This window comes from Arvicanthis niloticus, chromosome 7 (assembly GCF_011762505.2).
Source record: "Arvicanthis niloticus isolate mArvNil1 chromosome 7, mArvNil1.pat.X, whole genome shotgun sequence".
Classification (NCBI taxonomy): Eukaryota; Metazoa; Chordata; class Mammalia; order Rodentia; family Muridae; genus Arvicanthis; species Arvicanthis niloticus.
In genome coordinates this window covers 19,970,589-19,989,846 of record NC_047664.1, presented here as the reverse complement: position 1 = coordinate 19,989,846, position 19,258 = coordinate 19,970,589, and the positions used below count along the sequence as shown (strand labels likewise).

The 19,258-nt window shown below is 42.8% G+C and overlaps 1 protein-coding gene across 4 annotated transcripts in view; it reads right to left on the bottom strand.

The window, feature by feature from the left end:
- The window catches only part of Commd1 (copper metabolism domain containing 1), a 104,537-nt gene that overhangs the window by 57,799 nt on the left and 27,480 nt on the right, over positions 1-19,258 (bottom strand). For all 4 annotated transcript variants that reach the window (XM_034508477.2, XM_076938028.1, XM_076938030.1 and 1 more), the window contains exon 2: positions 11,334-11,615. In XM_034508477.2, the coding sequence (XP_034364368.1) occupies positions 11,334-11,615 (282 nt within the window). The remainder of the gene's footprint in view (positions 1-11,333; positions 11,616-19,258) is intronic.

Genomic DNA, 19,258 nt, shown 5'->3' with positions numbered 1-19,258 from the left:
CTAAGAAACCACTCTATCTGAGTAGTTACATACGTGTCCATAAACTCTAGCTCTTTTAACCTAACAGATGGAAAACTGAGAATTCTCATCTTCCACAGGTCACTGTCAGTAACATGTACAGAGAAAAGTGGGGGATAAATTTTGCAGACAAGACAGTTTTAAGTGAAAAGTGCCATCTTGTTTGTTTGTTTGTTTGTTTTCATGTATCAATATACAAAATGATACAGCTAGTATAAATGTGATTGCCTATCCCACTCTGCTCCAGGCTTGCAGAGGTTTGTGCTGTACTGGTGTGGAACTGCAGGCAGTCCAACACAAGGTTGGGCTTAAGCCAAATACTGGAGTAGTGTGCCAAATTCCCTGCATGAGGAAATCAAAGCACCGAAGAGATGAAATGCACCCAGTAATAGTTTGAGACTGTTTGCTAGAAAGAGACTAGAGAGCCTGAAATTTGGGCCTTCCATTGCTAACAACCTCAACTGCCACTTGGTTTCTTGTTTATTGGACTATAAACAAAGTGCTGATCTTCTGAGGTATGAGACTGTTTTCCATGTCTGTCCTTAAGAGTCAAAGGGCAAGGACACTTGGTATTATGCTCAGGGAGAAAACCTTGTCAGCACCCATGTGGCACATGTGTCTGACATTACACAAATTTCTTGGCCAGAAATACAGCCTCAATGTAAAATGATGAGAAGCATTCAGAGAGTGCTGATGAATTTACCAGTTGTTAGTGAGACATTAAACTACAGTACTATGACAGAGAAAAGGGCTGGCGCGGAAGAAGTTAGTCCAAGGGGGAAGGAGAACCAGCATGCAGAGATCTCAAAGTGACTGTCCAGAAAGGGAAGGACAGTACAAGATGGACAGCTGAAGCAAGGCTAGGGCTTAACCCCACCATCCTCTCACTGTGTCCTCCATTCCTGGACAGAATTACAACGTGAATCTTATTTGAAACAAAAAATCTCTTCCACTCCAACAGGCTAATCTCCAACTTGGCAGTTGCTTTGGATGCATTTTCTACCTTCAGGTTGCATCACAAACACACAGTGGGCCTTCACATCCTTTGCCGGCTGTGGTTACACTCTACAGCATGCTAACACATTTGCTAACTGCAAAAGCTTTCAATGTAAACAATGAGCCAGCAATTCAAGTAAATATCAATTCCTACACAATTGTAAGACAGTTCATAATCTTTTTTTTTGTTTGTTTTGGTTTTTTCAAAACAGGGTTTCTCTGTGTAGCCCTGGCCATGTTGGAACTCACTCTGTAGACCAGGCTGGCCTCGAACTCAGAAATCTGCTTGCCTCTGCCTCCCAAGTGCTGGGATTAAAGGCATGCCTGGCAGTTCATAATCATTTTAAGGTAGCTACTTTCTGGTTTTCCCTCTCAAAGCTTGCTTATTAATTCAATGTTTTTCCAAAGGTCTGGGCCTTTGTCCTTTAACTGAGGAAAAAGTGGGAGGAAGTTTGAGCACCACACCTTATCATCGATCACTTAGGGTTTCTGTTTGTTTCCTCATTCACTTCTGCTGGGTATTATCCCTTAAACCCCACATTCTTGTTTCAAAGAAAAGGGGAGATATATCTGATCCTGTGAAACTCCTATCTCGTGACTGGAAAGATAGATCAGATGCAAAAGTACTTCCTAAGCATGCACGAGAACCTGAGTTCAATCCCTAGAACACATCAAAGTGATGGGCACACTGAGATCTCAGCACTGGAGAGGCAGAGGCAGGCGGAACCTGGGCTTGATGGACAGTCAGCCAGCCTATCCTACTTGGTAAGATGCAGGCCAATGAGAGCCCCTTTTTAGAAAAACAAGGTGTATAAAACCAAAGGAACAACACCCAAGGTTATCCTTGGGCTTACACACTAACACACACACAGACAGACAGAGGCACGCATGCACCCTTTCAGTTGATAAAATACAGTGGCCAAATATACAGGAGTCATAAATGACCAGGAATCTAAAAATAAGATTTACAGTAACATATGTTTACTTATACCTTGTTTTAAAGAAGCTAAGTCAATACAAAAGCTGCCAAGGTGGCGGCAAGATGGCTCAGCCAGTAAAGGCAAGTGCCACCAAGACTGGTGACCTAAAATCCGACTCTGAGGCCCACAAGGGGGAAAGAGAGAACTGACTCTCAGCAAGCTGTCTTCTGATCTTCACATTCAAACCCTGGTATACAACCTAACCTCAACTGAATAAATAAATATAAAGTTTTTTTAAAAAGTTCCAAAAAGTAGTACAGGGAAGTATAGACGAGGATACTGGGTGTCACTGAAGTAAAGAATTCTTCATTACAAAGAACACACTAGAGGGTTTGACAGCAAATACATGCTTTTACTTTGAAGACGTTATTAAGATTCATACACTCTGGTCAGTCCTTACTTAGCAATGTATCAAAGGCGTATTCTGAGTCTCTCCTACTGTTTGCTCAACGTAAAGTATTGCATATACTTCATATACTCAAAAAAAAAATTAAACTAGAGAAATAAAATGTATGGGAGGGCTAGAGAGGTGGCTTAGAGGTTAAGAGTAGTAGCTGCTTTTCTAGAGGTCCTGAGTTCAATTCCCAGCAACCGCATAGTGGCTGTAATGAGATCTGTGCTTCTTCTGACGTGCAGGTGTACATGCAGGCTGGAGAAGAGCCTTACTGTGGCACATACTCTATTTGCACTGATTACAGAGCAACAGTGGTCACAGGAGCTCAAACAGAGAGCTCTCTTAAGGAGACAACACAGGAAAGGGAACCGTCTCAGCTCAGAATTTACACAGGTCCCAGGAAGCAAGATCTTCAGAAGAATCCATAAAACCCCCCAGAAGTTCTTGACTGAACCAATGTAAAGTATCTGCTTAACTTCTGTGGGACACAACTGTGAATACTGGGACCAGGACTGTCAATCACTGGTTGAGAACTTGCCTAGCATTTGGGAAATTAGGGACTTAATTCCAGTACTGCAAGTGAAACACAACAAAAATATAGCCACGTGAACTGTATAGTCTACTTAACTGTAGGTTATAATCATAATGTTATAAAAATTCATTGGGATAGTCACAACACTATCAATCTCGTAGACATTCTGTTTAGTTGAAAAAGGTCTTAGGTCTAGCTTCACTTTTAGCAGAATACAGGAAAATTAAAGTAGTGCCTCTAACAGATTTAAATTCAAATAGAGTATAAACTTCATCCCAGACCGGTAAGATGCCTCAGCGGGAAAGGGGGTTTGCTGCCAAGTCTGATGACCTGAGTTTGATTCCCAGGACCCACATGGTAGAAAAAGAGAGCTGACTTCGGAAATTTGTCCTCTGACCTCCACATGCACACTGTGGCGCAAGGCTAACTTCTTAGCATGGCTGTACCTCTATCTGTAAGTTTTGTCCTCAAGACCTTCCTGAGGTGGGTGCCTTCCTGCTATTCAACACTCAGAGCAGCCTTTCCTACTCAGCCTAAAGCAGCAGCCCTTGTCTGAGGCAGAGTCCAACAGCTGTGACCCTCAGGGCCCCTTGGGTGAGCCTGATACACATCGGCAACAAGGATCCCAGCACCCACTTCTGCTTGAGTTGGCTCTTCTGCCAACCTACTACTGCCCGAGGGTGGAAAATGGGAGAAATAACATGTATGATGTGATGAAAAAGAACCAGCTACCACCAGGAACCTTTCCTAAGTCACCACCAAAAGTGATGAGCATGGTAAATGCAGGGATTTAACACAAGCTCAGAGAACTGATTCTGTCTGTAGAGACTCCTTAATTTTGTAAGTGTACACTCTGGATCAGAAAGCAGAAGTTATCAAGAAAAAAATCAGATGCAAATATCAGCTCCTAGAGTCTTGAAGCCTGGTCTGCCCACAGCATAATATGCAAATCACTCAAATGAAGCTTACTCACCAGGAAGCCAAGTGGGAGAATACAGGAGACTTGAGGCTCCGCCTTTCCAAGGATGGAATTATAAGCACATAGAGCTGAGAAGCCACTGGTTTTCATTTTTATTTTATGTGTACAGGTATTTTGCCTTCATGTATATCTGTGCACCATGTGCATGCCTGGTGCTCTCCAAGGCAAAAAGAGGGTATTGGATCCCCTAGAACTGGAGTTACCAACAGTTGTGAGCCACTGTCTGGAGACTGGAAATCAAACCTGGGTCCTCTGGAAGAGCAGGCAGTGACCTTACCCACTGATCTGTCTCTCCAGCCCTAAGAAGCCATTCTGAAAAGACCCCTACTAAGTCAGCAGCAGTGAAACCAGAGGCAAGCATCTCTCTCTTATGTAATTTTATCAAATATATTTTCAGTTCACTCTGGAAATCCATAGCAAGTGTCATCAGGCCTGGGGCTGCACAGAGACAGGTCTCACACCAATTCCAAAATAGAGACTACATACTACATTTGTTCTTTTGCTCCTTCAAAAATTATTCTAATTGAAGAGGAGACTGTTTTTAATTGGTTTATACTGTACTTCATATTGGCATATCCAATTAGCCTATAGCACCAGCTGCTTGGGAAGCAGAGGGAGGGGACCACAAGTTCAAGGTTTATCTAAGCTGAAGGTTAAGGCAAGCCTAGGCAGCTTTCTGAAATTTGATCTCAAAAACAGAAAGGACAAAAGAAGGGAAGGCCAGAACATGGTTGAGTAGCTGAGTTCACACCTAGCATGTATGTCCTAGGTTCAGTTCTCGATACCACAAAAGCAGGAGTGACAAAGACAACGTGTGAGATTTACAAGATGCAATGAAAAGACAGAGAAACGGGAGAAGTTATTTAAGTTAGAGATACAGAAAATATACTTGATAAAATTATAGGAGCTATTCCCCAAGTATGGGGAAGAGATGGCTACCCAGATACAGGAAGTATTCAGAAACCAAGACAAACAGACAAGGCCATGTATGCTACAGTTCAACATCACATTTACAGGAAAAAAAAAGTATTGAGAATCATAGAGGAATATATCAAATCACATACAAAGGCAAATCCATTCAAATAACAGCAGATTTCCTCACTGAAAAATCTGAAGGCCAGAAGGAAGGACTGGTCCATTTCAAGCTCTAAAAAACAACGGCCAACAATGGCCAACCTAGATTACTATATCCAGCAGAACTATTCTTCACAATTGGAAAGGAGGAAAAAAGCTTCCATGATGGGCTGGAGAGATAGCTCAGCAGTTAAGAGCACTGACTGCTCTTCCAGAGGTCTTGAGTTCAATTCTCAGCAACCACATGGTGGCTCACAACCATCTGTAATGGGATCCGATGCCCTCTTCTGGTGTGTCTGAAGACAGCGATAGTGTACTCACATAAAATAAATAGATAAATCTTTTTTTAAAAAAGTTTTCATAATAAACACAAGCTAAAGAAATTCATTACCACTAATCCAGAAGTACAGAAGCTACTGGAAGGAATCCTAGCACTGAAGAAGAAAAATAGCATTCATGAGACAGACATAGGAAATAATGAACTATACTGAAGTAAGCAAGCAAATATAAGGAAAATATCAAACATCATAAAAATCAACAAAATAGCCAGGTGGTGGTGGCGCATGCCTTTTATCCCAGCACTCAGGAAGCAGCGAGCAGCAGGCAGATCTCTCAGTCTAAGGCCAGCTTGGTCTACAGAGTGAGTTCCAGGACAACCAGGGCTTCACAGAAACCCTGTCTTGGAAAATGAAAGCAAAAACAAAACAAATGGGTGCTGTTGAGAAAAGCCAGAAAGACTTTTGTTGAGAAGTGTGCCCAGTGCCACACTGTGGGGAAGGGTGGCAAGCACACACACTGCTAGACAAGTCTGCATGCTCTGTTTGGGTGCAAGGCTCCTCCAGCCAATGCTTCTTTTACACAGTCGTCAACAAGAACAAAAGGGTCATCTGTTGCTCTATAGGGAACTGGTTACTCAGAAACAAGCAAAGCGCTGTGCTTGAGAAAGTTATTTTCTAAAATACAATGCATTGTAGCACGATCAAATTGTGCACATTATCAAAGCAACATTTCCCTGGAACTTAAGTTTGTAACAACCAGTCTTATCCTTTTTTACCTACTTAAATAAAATGCTCATATCTCACTGTGTGACCATATTTATAGAATTCTGGAATGTCGTGCTTGAACTGCATAAAGCTTTACAAAGGAGTGGAGATGTTCATTGTACTTTTTTTTTTAAGTCTATATAGATTATAAATTTATTTTTATTAAATAAATATTTTATAGTATGAAAAGAGGAAGACATTCCTAGAATCAAATGAAAATACAACATATTAAAGCATAAGAATGTGGCATGAGCAGCCCTGAGCGGGAAGCCCTAGCTGCAGAGCCAACACACTGATGCCATTGCTTTGATCCCCAGGTTAATACCACTGGCACTCTCTAGATCTGAGGTAAACAGAGTCAGATACAAATTATGTGATTTACTTAACACGGTAGATAATTTTCAAATTCAACTATTTTGGTCTGTATATCAAGGCTTCTTTGAGTGCATGGCTTGTAAACTATTGTAATAAAATCAAAAGGGCACATTATAATCTTAGTTCAAGAAGTATTAGGGAACTCTCGGCCCAGACCACTGGTTTCTTCCAGTCTGGGCCTGAGCACTGAGCAGATCTTGGGCGGCAGCTCTGCCCCCAATCTCACAGAACCCAGAGGGAGCCGGGCTCCCAGGAGCTCTAACCTGGGCAGTATCTTAGGTACGCAGACAGCAAGTCTGCCCCAAACTGGGAGTAACTGGGACCCATTAGGACCCAGGAAGTCACTCCTGGCCAGGAGCACTGGTATTTTCCTGTCTGCGCCTGAGCACTGAGTAGATTTTGGGCCCCAGCTCTTACCCCACTAGTAACACCCACCCCACACAGTTCTGATACAACCAAGATAATAGGAAAGACAGGCTCCAGTCAGAGACAGGGCAGGTAGCACTAAGGAGATCCAGATGGCAAAAGGCAAGCACAAGAATATAAGTATCAGCAACCCAGGATACAGGGAAATTATACCCTAGAAAGAGCAAGAAAGTAATCCTCTTGCAACAAATCCAAAAGAAAATAGCCACAGAAAGATAATTTCACCTCTAATAACAAAAATAACAGGAAGCAACAATCACTGTTCCTTAATATCGCTTAACATCAATGGACTGAATTCCCCAATTAAAAGACATAGGCTAATGGACTGGATACATAAACAGGACCCAGCACTTTGCTGCATACAGGAAACCCACCTCAGTGCAAAGACAGACTCTATCTTAGAGTAAAAGGCTGGAAAACAAATTTTCAAGCAAATGGTCCTAAGAAACAAGCTGCTGGAGTTGCCATTCTAAAATCTCCAGCCCTAGAACACAAAGGGACTCATGGTTCCACCTGTATAGGTAGTTGAGGGTGGCCTTGCCAGGCATCAGTGGAAGTGGAGGGCCTTGGTGCCTGAAAGTTTGGATTGCCTAGTGTTGGGGAATTTCAAGAGCAGGGAGGCGGGAATGAGAGGATGGTGGGAGCACACTCTCATAGTAATTAGAGGAGAGGGGATTGGGTAAGGGGTTAGGCATCAGTGGAAGTGGAGGGCCTTGGTGCCTGAAAGTTTGGATTCCCTAGTGTTGGGGAATTTGAGAGTAGGGAGGTGAAAATGGGAGAATGGTAGGAGTACACCCTCATAGAAACTCCCAGAATTATATGGATTAGACATGACAGAGGAGGCCGCCAGAAGACTAGATTCCAGAATTCAAACAAAAAATTATCTTGATACTAAAATTTGTTTTGAGAATTGTATATTGCAGAATACATAGCCTTGGTGTATCTTACTCATCAAGCAAGCTGAGCAGACCTGCTCGAACCTCTGATGTCCTGGAATTCCAGCTGGATGCAGTGAAGACACAGCATCAGAGGCTTATCAATTTACTCTTCCCCCCACCCCTCTTCTAATATCTCAATGTCCATAATCAGCTTGAAGAAGTTAATGAAGAGTCGGTGCCCCTATTCCCTGGGCTTGGGGACTGAGGTGGTTAATATTGGGCTGTCTTTCTAGGGAAAAAGTGGTTTTGTTGGAACAGGGAGGATTAGCTAGGGTTTATTGCATAGCCATAACCTAATGGTAGAAATATGTATAATTGTTATTAAGATGAAGTTATAATTTCTTAAATGGTACAAAATTTACTTTGATTTCAAATTTAAGGTTTTCATTGGTACAAGCTTCTTATTGATATAAAAGTGAGATGAATATTGATACTCTCATGGGCATTGTGCCTGTATAACACATTTAGGAATACAAGGCTTAGACCCAGCCCTTCATTAACTTTTTTAACTGATTTGAGATGGTGAGCCTGTGAGTTAAGGGCCTATAGCAAATTCATGTCTTTGAGTTTATTGTTAGGGTATTTTCTATATTTTATTTAGAAATAGCTGAGAGGAGTTAACAGACAACAGTCCAGATTACCTTACATGGATAGTTGGTTTTCAAAACATCAGAAGTCCACAGAATTGACATTACAAACATTTCTGTATTAATGTTCATTTTGATTAGAGACCTGTCTGCTCCTGACAGCTTCCTGTTTTGGATTCTAAGAAGAAATTGAGCATCTTTGGAGTTACTCCAGTTGTGTGGTGACTGCCACTAGGCAAGAATTGCCTCTTTCCATCTACAGACAAATCACTGTCCAGAAAAGGACACACTTGCAGAGTAGTCGACTGATTATATCTGCCTAGACAGAGTAATCAGCCCTTAATAATTCTGCATTACTAGGTCTGCCAGACGATCCTGGGCCAGAAGGCTAAAGATCAGATGCTCCAGCATTTTGTAGTATAGGGAGTGTCCAGGTGTTCAGCGGTTTCTATAAATTGGCTAAGTTTTAGAAGCTATGCTTTGTGCTTCCCATAATTTCAGTTAACTCAGTCATTCTGGATTTCTGACGGGGTTGAAAACTTATAGTCTCATAGCCAATCCTGGCTATTTACTTTGAGAGAAAAGATTTGAGTGGATGGTTTTCAGCTGACATTCATTCTAAAGCCAAGAAAAAAGCCAGATTCAGAACTAAGTCTTTTAGTTAGGAGAGATGACAGAGGTTCTGCTTAGTTAACAAAGTGATGGACTGGGTATTAGGTCTATCTTGTACCTAACTGGCAAAAATTGGTATAGTTATACTCTAAGGGTATTTTGAGAGAAAAGCTTTATTTTAACAGGAAGGGTGATATGTAGGAGGAGCTAAGGTAGGAAGAGTATGGAGAGGAAGAGGAGGAGTAAGGAGAGGAGGAGGAGAAGGAGAGGAGGAGTTAGGTGATGAGAAAGAGGAAAGAGAGAGAGGGAGGGGGAGGGGGAGGGGGAGGGGGAGGGGGAGGGGGGAGGGGGAGGGGGAGGGGGAGGGAGAGGGAGAGGGAGAGGGAGAGAGGGAGAGGGAGAGAGGGAGAGGGAGAGAGGGAGAGGGAGAGAGGGAGAGGGAGAGGGAGAGAGGGAGAGGGAGAGAGGGAGAGGGAGAGAGGGAGAGGGAGAGGGAGAGGGAGAGAGGGAGAGGGAGAGGGAGAGAGGGAGAGGGAGAGAGGGAGAGGGAGAGGGAGAGGGAGAGGGAGAGGGAGAGAGAGATGGAGGAGGATGTTCCCGTGTCTCCATCAGTCAAAGATAGTTGATATATCTAGGCTGGGTATTGGGTTACACTTCTGATTGATATTGAGCACTACCAAACTTATAAAGCCTTTGGTTAAAAAATTGTATAAAAGCAAAAAGGAGAAGTGGGCATGAGATACGGGTTTTCTAGGGAGGGAAAATGGGGAAAGGGGATGGCATCTGAAATGTAAATAAAATATCCAATAAAAAAAAACTTAAAAAAATAAATAAATAAATAAAAGTAGGTGTGAAACCTTAAAAAAAGAAGAAGAAGAAGAAGTGTTAGGGAAACACTAGGTTAAAGAAATGCTATAATAATTTCCTAAGATTCTTCCAATAGATATATATGTTCTCATATCCTGAGCACATACTTAGTGCTTAAAGACAACAGTAGACTCCTCCTGACAGGCTCCACATCTGAAGAGTTAACCATTCACAACATAAAACTACTCACACAAAATATCTGCATCTACCATGTACTGATGTTATTTTGTCATTATTCAGCATAACAATAATTTACATAGAATTTACATTGTTTTAGGAATTATAAGTAATCTAGAACTATAAAAGAAGATATATGTAAGTTACATGAAAATATTACACAATTTTATACAAAGGAGCTGAGCATGGGTTTTGGTATGTGTGCCTAAAAGCAATCTTCTCAGAGACACAGATGGATGTGTACACTCACTATTGCCAGAATAAAAGGTAACTGGCCTATGCATATACCAGAAAAACTCCAAGTCTAACTGTTACTCCTTTCTTTACTTTTTCTCTCATTACACTTTGTTTACTTCACACTGGAGGAAGAGCAGGCACATTTCTATAGAGCATCACGACTGACTGACTAGACTTCACTATCAAATAAACCTAAGCCCACTGCTACAATTAACACTGTTCTAAACTAAGTGAATAAAAGGCATTCTAATTTTCTTAATTAACCAAAAGCCTTTAATTAAAGTCAGTATGGAATTACATTGGAAAAAACCCCAAATCCCTAAAGAATAGCATATGTGAAGAAAGCAGCCAGCTAACGGGACTGCGCTAAGCACTGAGAGTGGAAATACACATCGAGTACAGAATATAATCAAAGCACTTATTTGATTATTATTTTCAAAAAAATAAATGTGGTTAACTCAGTGGTCCGGATAGTCTCTAATTACCAGTTTCTTTCTCCTCTTCCCCACTCAAAAACATAAGCCAGGTCACCTGAAGTCTAACTTAGCAGGCATCTGGAGCAGGAGCTGGATAGCTTTAAGAAAAACCGCACAGACACCAAAACCACCTGTTATAATGCCTGGAGACTCCAGAGGTAAGCAGCACTGGCTCATGAATAATCAGGATCCAATTAAAAATGCTTGTGAGCTTAAGTTCAGAGATGGTGCACCTGGTCTCTAGGAACAATACGTTTGATACGGTTAGAGATTAGGATTTATCACCTCCCATGCCAGAACAACTACACAGATGACAGGATAGGAAAGGTTTGTTCTGCACTGGCTAACTCGGCTCCTGCTCTTTGTCTCTCTCATTGCCTGGGAGACTGTAATCACAACTGTCCAAATCTGCGCATTTGAGAGAACTTAAAGGACCCTGTGGCTGCTTTTTTAGATTCTGTCTATAACTGAAAACATCAAAATTTTCACATGATTCTACCTCTAAAAGTGATTTTAGGGTTACCCCTGCAAACACGGTTAAATAAAAGTAAAATAAGTGTATGGATTAATAATAAGCAATGAAAATACATAGTTTACAAAGGAAAACTGAAGTTGGACTCACCTGTCCACTTTTCCCAAATTCCAGCTCTATTATAGCAACAGGGCTGTGTATTTGAGTTGAGTGCCGCGACTGAGACTTGCCGTCGACTCTCCAGCTCAGGCCCCGAAGTCCATTGTCCCAGCGGCTCTGGTTCATAAGGCTCTCTCGGATTTTTGTCTTGTGGCTCTTCCAAAACTTAGAGATAACTGCAGCTTGTTCACTGGTGATGCCACCTTGCTTTTTGGTTTGAGCTGTCAGGAATGCCTCTAATTGGTTGAAATCCATGTCTGCAGATGCAATAGACTATAAAGATAAAAGAAAAAGCAATATATTTGAACTTGGTAGATAGTTAGACAAAGCTAGCTGCCTAGCTACAGAAAATATTTTGATTGAACTTAATTGCTGAATATGCTTTCAAAAGGGGCCATCAAGTGCTGTGGTGGTTAGAATAGGTGTGGTCCGCATAGATTCATGTATGTGGATTTTTGGCCCATAGTAAGAAGCACTAAGGAGGTATGGCCTTGTTAAAGAACTGTGTCACTCTGGGGGCAGGTTTTGAGGTCTCCTATGCTCAAGCTACTCCCAGTGTGGCACACAGTCTCCTGCTGCTGCCTGTGGATCAACATGTAGAACTCTTGGCTCCTCCAGCACCATGCTTCCTGCCATGATTATAGCAGACTAAACCCCTGAACCTGTAAGCCAGCCCCAATTAAATGTTGTCCTTTATAAGAGTTGCCTTGGTCATAGAGTGTCTTCACAGCAAGGAACCCTAGTGAAGACAAGTGACAAGACAAACTGAGCGATGATTACAGGACAAATGCAAAAATACTCTCCTTTCAAATACCAGAAATTCTCTATCAAAAGCTAGAATATAACTTTAAATATCCAGTTTCAGGGGACTAGAGAGATGGCTGAAAGATTAACAGTACTTGCTGTTCTTTCCAAGGCTCAGGTTCAGATCCCAGCACATACATGGCAGCTCATAACTGTCCATAACTCCAGTTCCAGGGTATCTGGTGCCCCTTCTGACCTCCACAGGCACCAGCATGCACAGGACGCACATAAATATATACAGGCAAAATACAAATACATATAAAATAAATAAATCTAAGTTTTTTAAATATACAGCTTCACATGGAGAAATAAAAATTATTCTAAACAATGAAACAAAAAAATTTCAAAACTACAGTTCTCTGATAAAACCTTAAATAACTCCTTGCCCATAGGCTTGGTCTGACGTGTCACTGTGGTGCCATAAGCTGTCCATGAGCACTGAGGCAGTGCTGTTAAATGGGTGTCACTTGAGCTCTGCAACCCATCTCAAGCTGCAGCTCAGTACTGCTGCTGCTCTGACACTGTATGCTAACTTACACTTTACTTAATTGCCATTGAAGCCAGATTCTCCACTCTAGCATTCAAGAAAACACAATAACTAAATGTTTGATATTTTCTCAACATTGAGACAATCTCCAGTCATCTGACAAGAGGGAACCACAACTGAATTGAGAAAATGTCTCCATCCGATTGGAGAACTTAACTGCTGAGACATCTCTCCAGCCTCCATCACTTCTTATTCATAAATCTTCATCGATTCTTTGTGAGTTTCACATCATGCATCCCAATTGCACTCATTCCCAGTCCTTCCATATGTATCCTCCATCCTTGTAACCTTCCCCACAAAACAAAACATCTTGCCACGGAAGCTGCAGTGTGTCATGGTGTGTCACAAGTATACTCTTTTGTCCACACATCTTTACTTGCGAATGTTCATTGCAATGAGTCATGTGGTCTGGTTTGAGGCCTCTGGCTTCTGCTTTACAAATACTAGAATGTCACTAAGACATACAGTATATTCTGCTTCTGCCCTGAGTTATGGAGGTCCTGCAGCTTTGGTTCTGCAGGACCGACCGGCCCCTTCACACAGTACAGCAGCTCATAGATAGGGTAGATGCTGGCGTGGGCCAGCTCAAAGCCCTGGATCTGGGCCTAGGTGGTAGCTAAATTGATCAGCCTGACAGCTCTCCCATGCCCACACCACCAGAGCTGACTTTCCTGCTGGCCAGGCAAGGCTTAGGGCCAGCTCTTCTATGCTCATTGGGGCCAGTTCTCCAGAACCAGCTCTCCCAGGCTGCCCAGGCAAGAGGCAGGGGCAGGGCCAGCTTTCCCATGTGGGCAGGGCGCCACTGTGTGGTGGCAGATCAACATGACCTCAGGAGGCATGTCTTTGGTGTTATGGTCTTTGGTGGTAACACAGGCCATGACATCAACACAGGCCCCTGCTGTCCCAGTGCCACAGATCCAGACATGGCCCTGAGCAGGCAGCACAGGCCAAGACATCACCATGGTCTTAGGTGGCAGTGCAGGCCTCTCTCACATCAGGCTGTTCCTCATGCTAGCCTGTCTCCAGTTCTCTCTTCATAGTCACAAACTTCTTAACCTTCTCTGTCTCTCCCATCTCTGCAACTACATACTTGCTCATTACAATGGCACCCACTTGGCCCACACTGCCCAGGCTCTGTGGCCTGTAGCCATCTTCAATCCAGCCCATGATGCACAGCCCAGACATCTATTACTTCTATTGAAACTCATATTCTATTTTCCATTTCACAGACACCATGGTAGCAGAAGCACTAAGTATTGATTACAGAAAACCACCATAAAAACTTTCCATAAAGACCAGCGAGCCAAAGAGTCCTAACTGTGGAGCCATGTTTCTCTGGCTGGTTGTCATAAGTGATCGCAAACAGATACAGGTACTGGCATCACTGCTGCTGATGCTGATTAAAAAGTCAAACTGATTCTTTCTACCATCAATGATATAAACATGTCACCACCTAAGAATTAGCTACAAAGCTTTGTTCATATCCCTTGAAGAGTAAGTTTCATCTTTTAAAGATTTAGCTGTTTCAAGCGAGAAATATGTATTGTTAGAAGTCCTAGCTTAGTTTAACAATTTGAAGGAAAGTTGAAAGGGTGGTGTAGGTCAAACCACAGTGTGCCAAAACTCACAACGCTGCTATCCATAGGCAACAAGGAGCCACCAAATGCGGGACGCATGGATAATTACGATGCAAAGCTAAATTTGAACACAGAAAACTAAATCTGAGGACAGCAGTCCCTGATGCTTGCTTCCGTCCACGGCTGTGCTCCCTTGGCCAGAGGCTGTTGGCAAGTGCACCAAACTAGACAAGTTAGAGCACTCTCTGCTCTCTGCAAACTGGGGTGGTCTAAGCCAACTTCCCACTTAGACAGGGGATAAGAGCCTTGTCTTTGGAGATCACCGTGTCAGAACGATGTGAGACTGGGAATGTGGACAGCAGATTTCTTCAATTTTTGACACAAAGTTAGAAAGGGGAGGAGAGATAAATGAAAAGAAGAGTAGGGGTAGGAAGAAGAACATGAGCCCAGAAGACATGACAGGTACTCTCAGGACTGATATCTCTGCTCTACAACAGTCCCCAGGGCCCTGGTTCCTGTAGGTCTTCTTTCAGTTGTATAGGCTATCTCAGCAACCTTCTAACTGCATGCACCAAAACATTCCATTACTTTTCTGTTGCTTTGATTAAATATCATGACCAAAAGCAATTTATAAAAGGAAAAATTTGTTTCAGCTCATGGCTCCAGAGGGAAAACAGTCTATTGTGACAGGGAGACATAACAGCAGGAGCAAAAGGCTGAAAGATAGCATCTCATCTGTAAGTACAAGGCACAGAATGTGAACTGGAAGTAAGGCAAAGCCACATACTCTCATAGCCTACCTTCAGCAACATGCTTCCTCCAAGAAGGCCGCACCTCCTACGCCTTCCCAACTAGTACCACCAACTGGGTACATTCTCATCCACACCACAGCTATTCAGATAATTTATACCACAGTCCTATCAGTTGGACCCATAAGCTATCACTAAAATAGGACGCAAGCAGTGACAGCAAACGAATGTAAAGGTAGGCGGTGCACAGGCTGAGACTGGCTACAGTCTCACAGGCCAGGGACAGCTAGAGATGTACTGTTTTTGATGTCTCTATTAATATAAGAATTGTGTGGTGGCAGGGCTGGTGAGGTAATTCAGTGGTTAAGAGCACTGGCTGCTCTTGTAGAGGTCCTGAGTTCAATTCCCAGCAACCACATGGTGGCTCATTATTATCTATGAAGGTATCTGATGCCCTCTTCTGGCATGCAGGTGTATATGCAGATAGAGCATTCATACATTTTTTTTTTTAAAGTAAAAAAAAAAAAAAAAAAAAAGGATGATAAAATAAAAATTCACTTCTTCTAAAAAAATGTGTGGCAAACCCCCAAACTTCCTGATAGATTATGTTTCACATTACACTTGAACACATTTACTGCCTATTTGCCAGGTAATACATCCAAAATCTCTAGCTGTGACTCCCAATAGAAATATTACTTTAAAGACTAGCCTGGTGCCTCATGACTATAATCTCAGCACTCAGGACGTAAAGTCAGGAGAATAGCCAAGAATAAATCTGGTCTGTTTATACAAATTCTGGGACAGGTAGAGCTACATGGCAAGTCCTCAGAGGGAGGGGGGAATTACCAAGCATGTTATACTAGAATTGAGTTAAACGTTCCTATAATCTTCTTGTTTTATGACACAGAAGCTCTGTCCTATCTCCTCCTTCTTCCAGGAGATTTTATCCTGGGGTGTAGTGATGCACCCATATGAACAGTCCCAGAGCAGCAGCAGGACCCGCATCCTCAGCAACACAAGGAGTTCCAGGGCAGCGTGTCTTATTCTGACATAGCTCTGTCTAAGACATAAAAGCTATTTTGGTTGAGTTTCCTCAGTATCTTGAACTACAGTCAATCCATCCATATCTTAACACAATTCAAAAATAAATGAGGAACTGACTTGGGATGGAATTCAAAGTCATGCATTCTCATTTAATATCAGTTTTTAATTCAAGAAGGCTCTCATCAGCTTCACTTCAGTTTTCTTCTCATTTTTAAATAAGTACAAATATAAAAAGGTGGTGGCACACACCTTTGTCCCAATACTCAGGAGGCAGAGGCAGGAAGAGACAGCCTGGTCTACAGAGTGAGTTCCAGGCAGCCAGGGATACACAGAGAAACACTATCTTGAAAAACAAACAGCCAAGAACAAAACCAGAAATAATTCTCGGCTTATACAAGGACAGGAAGTATGGTCAAGCCGTGCTCAAGAACATACCACAGAACAGGCTGACCCAGGTCTCACATGACTGCAGAGCTGCTCCTGACACTATATAAAGAAACCAGTTTATAATGACCAGAGCCTAGAAATTAACTTTGTTTACATGAGAAAGTACCTTTGAACAGTTTTAGTGAACACTAAATTTTTCAGAAATGTGACTAAAATAACTTGTTCTTTGGCTAGGTTTCAGCTTTATAAACAGGATGCTGGCCGTTTGGAAGAGCCACTGCTGAGTTTAAAGTGTATGGGCTGCCAGTGCAATACAGCTGTGTATTAAGTACATTGTTGCTCTATGTTCACAGTGAGGCCACACATAGGTGCAACACGGACACGTACATACAATAGTGCTTGAATCTTCCAACAGCTCGCATTACTGTACTTTCCTTTATTTTCATTTATTTATGCCATGCTGAATTGTCTTTAAAAAATACAAACTATATTTTATATGTGCATATGTGTGGTGTGTGTGCATGTATGTGGTGTGTACGTGTGGTGTGTGTGTGCATGTGTGTGGTGTGTGTGTGTATGTGTGTGCTATGTATGTACATATTTGTGATGTATGTGTGTACCCTTCCCCCAGCCTGTCAGCCTGAGCAGGCTGGAACAGCTGTTTACCACAAGAGACCGAATAACAAAAGGACCTGGGAAGTGCTGGCCTTGGAGACCTGCTGTCTGCCACTGCAGTTGAGTTGAATAGATTGCCTGCTGAGCTTGCTTGATACACCTCCAGCCAGCGATTAAGGATGCATACCCTTCACCCACGCTGCTGGGCACTGCTGAGCTGAAGTGCTCTCCTTGTGGGAGTGGGGTCTCCCCCTTTTTATTTGATGGTCATACAATAAACTTTGAGCCTCTATCAGAGAACTTTGTCCTGGCTTTATCTCTTCCCGCCCTCCTGTCCCTTCTTCCATCCCCAGCCTCTCTTGCAGGTGAACCCGGTTCGACTGTGGCTGCTGGCAGCTACATATGTGCATATGTGTCCTGTGTGGTATATGAGTGTGCATATGTGTGCTGTGTATGTACATATGCATCTGTGTGGTATGTATGCACATGTGTGTGCTATGTGTGCATGTGTGTGGTGTGGGTGCATGTGTGTGGTGTGTGTATGCATCTGTGTGGCATGTATGTGGATGTGTGTGGTGTATGTGTTCACATGTATGCTATGTATGTACATATTTGTGGTGTATGTGCATGTGTGTTGTGTGTATCTGTGTGGTGTGTGCATATGTGTGCTGTGTGGTGTGCATGTGCATCTGTGTGTGGTGTGCATGTGCATCTGTGTGTGCTATGTGTGCATATGTGTGGTGTATGTGCATGTGTGGTGTATGTGTGTGGTATGTGTATGCATGTGTGGTGTGTGTGCACATGTGTGGTGTATGTGTGCATATATGTGGTATGTGCACATGTGTTCTGTGTGTTGTGCATATGTGTGGTGGGGGGGAGAGATCATGCATATCTGTGCACATAAATGCAGAAGCCAGAGGTAAGTGTCTTCCTTAATCAATTTCCATCTTCCCTTTGAGGCAATGTCTCACTAACCCTGGAGCTCACTGACTAGGTCTGTGTGTCACCATTACCACTTCCACACTGGAGTTACACATGCATGCTGTTGTGCCTGGCTTTTTACATGGAAGCTGGGAAAGCAAACTCAGCTCCTCATGCTTGAATATCAGGCACTGTCCAACTGAGTCATCTCCCCAGCTCTATATACTTACGTAAGAATTTGTTATAAGGACATAAAACCAGTCTTAGGAAAAATGTTTACTATAAAAAGTAAACAGGGGGCTGGACAGACGGTTCAGAGGTTAAAAGCCCTGGCTGCCCTTGCAGAGGATGGGGTTCAATTCCCAGCCACTGACATAGCAGTTCACTGTGACTTCAGTCTCAAGGGATCCAACGTCCTCCACGGGCCTCTCTGGGCATGGGCATGCAAATGGTGCACAGACATTACATGCAGACAAAACACACACATACATAAAAGAAATAATAATAATAAAATTTAAAATAAATATAAACATGGTCTCAGAACTACTATTCATATAATATTCAGAACTACAGTGTGAGTATTCAGAACTACTACTCTCTAGGCCCCTGTTTACTTTTTATAGCAAACATTTTTCTAAGTTCTGAGCATCAAGCGGAAGCTCAACAAACCAGGCACATCTGCAGTACTTATTTGAACTAACCTGTTCACAAGTCCCATATCTGCATTCTCAAAGACAGTTCCTTTCTGGGTGCCTCTGTGCTGCTGCTGTGGCTGTCTGTCGAACACGTCCTTCAGTCCCCACCTCGCCTCACTAGCCTCTGTCTACTCATTCACACATGTCTTCCCCAGTGTCTTCTTCCCTAATAAGGGAGCTGCCCCGTCACTGTACTTGCCTCAGCAGAATGAAGGGACCTGCTTGCATGTTTCTTTAACCCATTGATTCTACTCTGTGAGACTAACAAACAAAGGACCAGTGTCCAAGATGTAGAAGCTTTCCACACTCAGCCAGAGCGGGCAAAATGGTCCAGTGAGACAAGCTAGGTGAGCTGAGTTGGATCCCCAGAGTTCATACAAAACAGAAAGAACAAACTCCAAAACAAAGCTTTCTTCTGAGCTCTACAAGCATACCCTGGCATGCACACACATCAGGCACGCATTGTGATTGTGTGTGTGTGTGTGTGTGTGTGTTTTAATTGTATTTTGTGCACATGGATGTTTTGCTTGCACCACATTCATGCTGTACCCTCCACTCCAGAGGCCAGAAAAAAGCA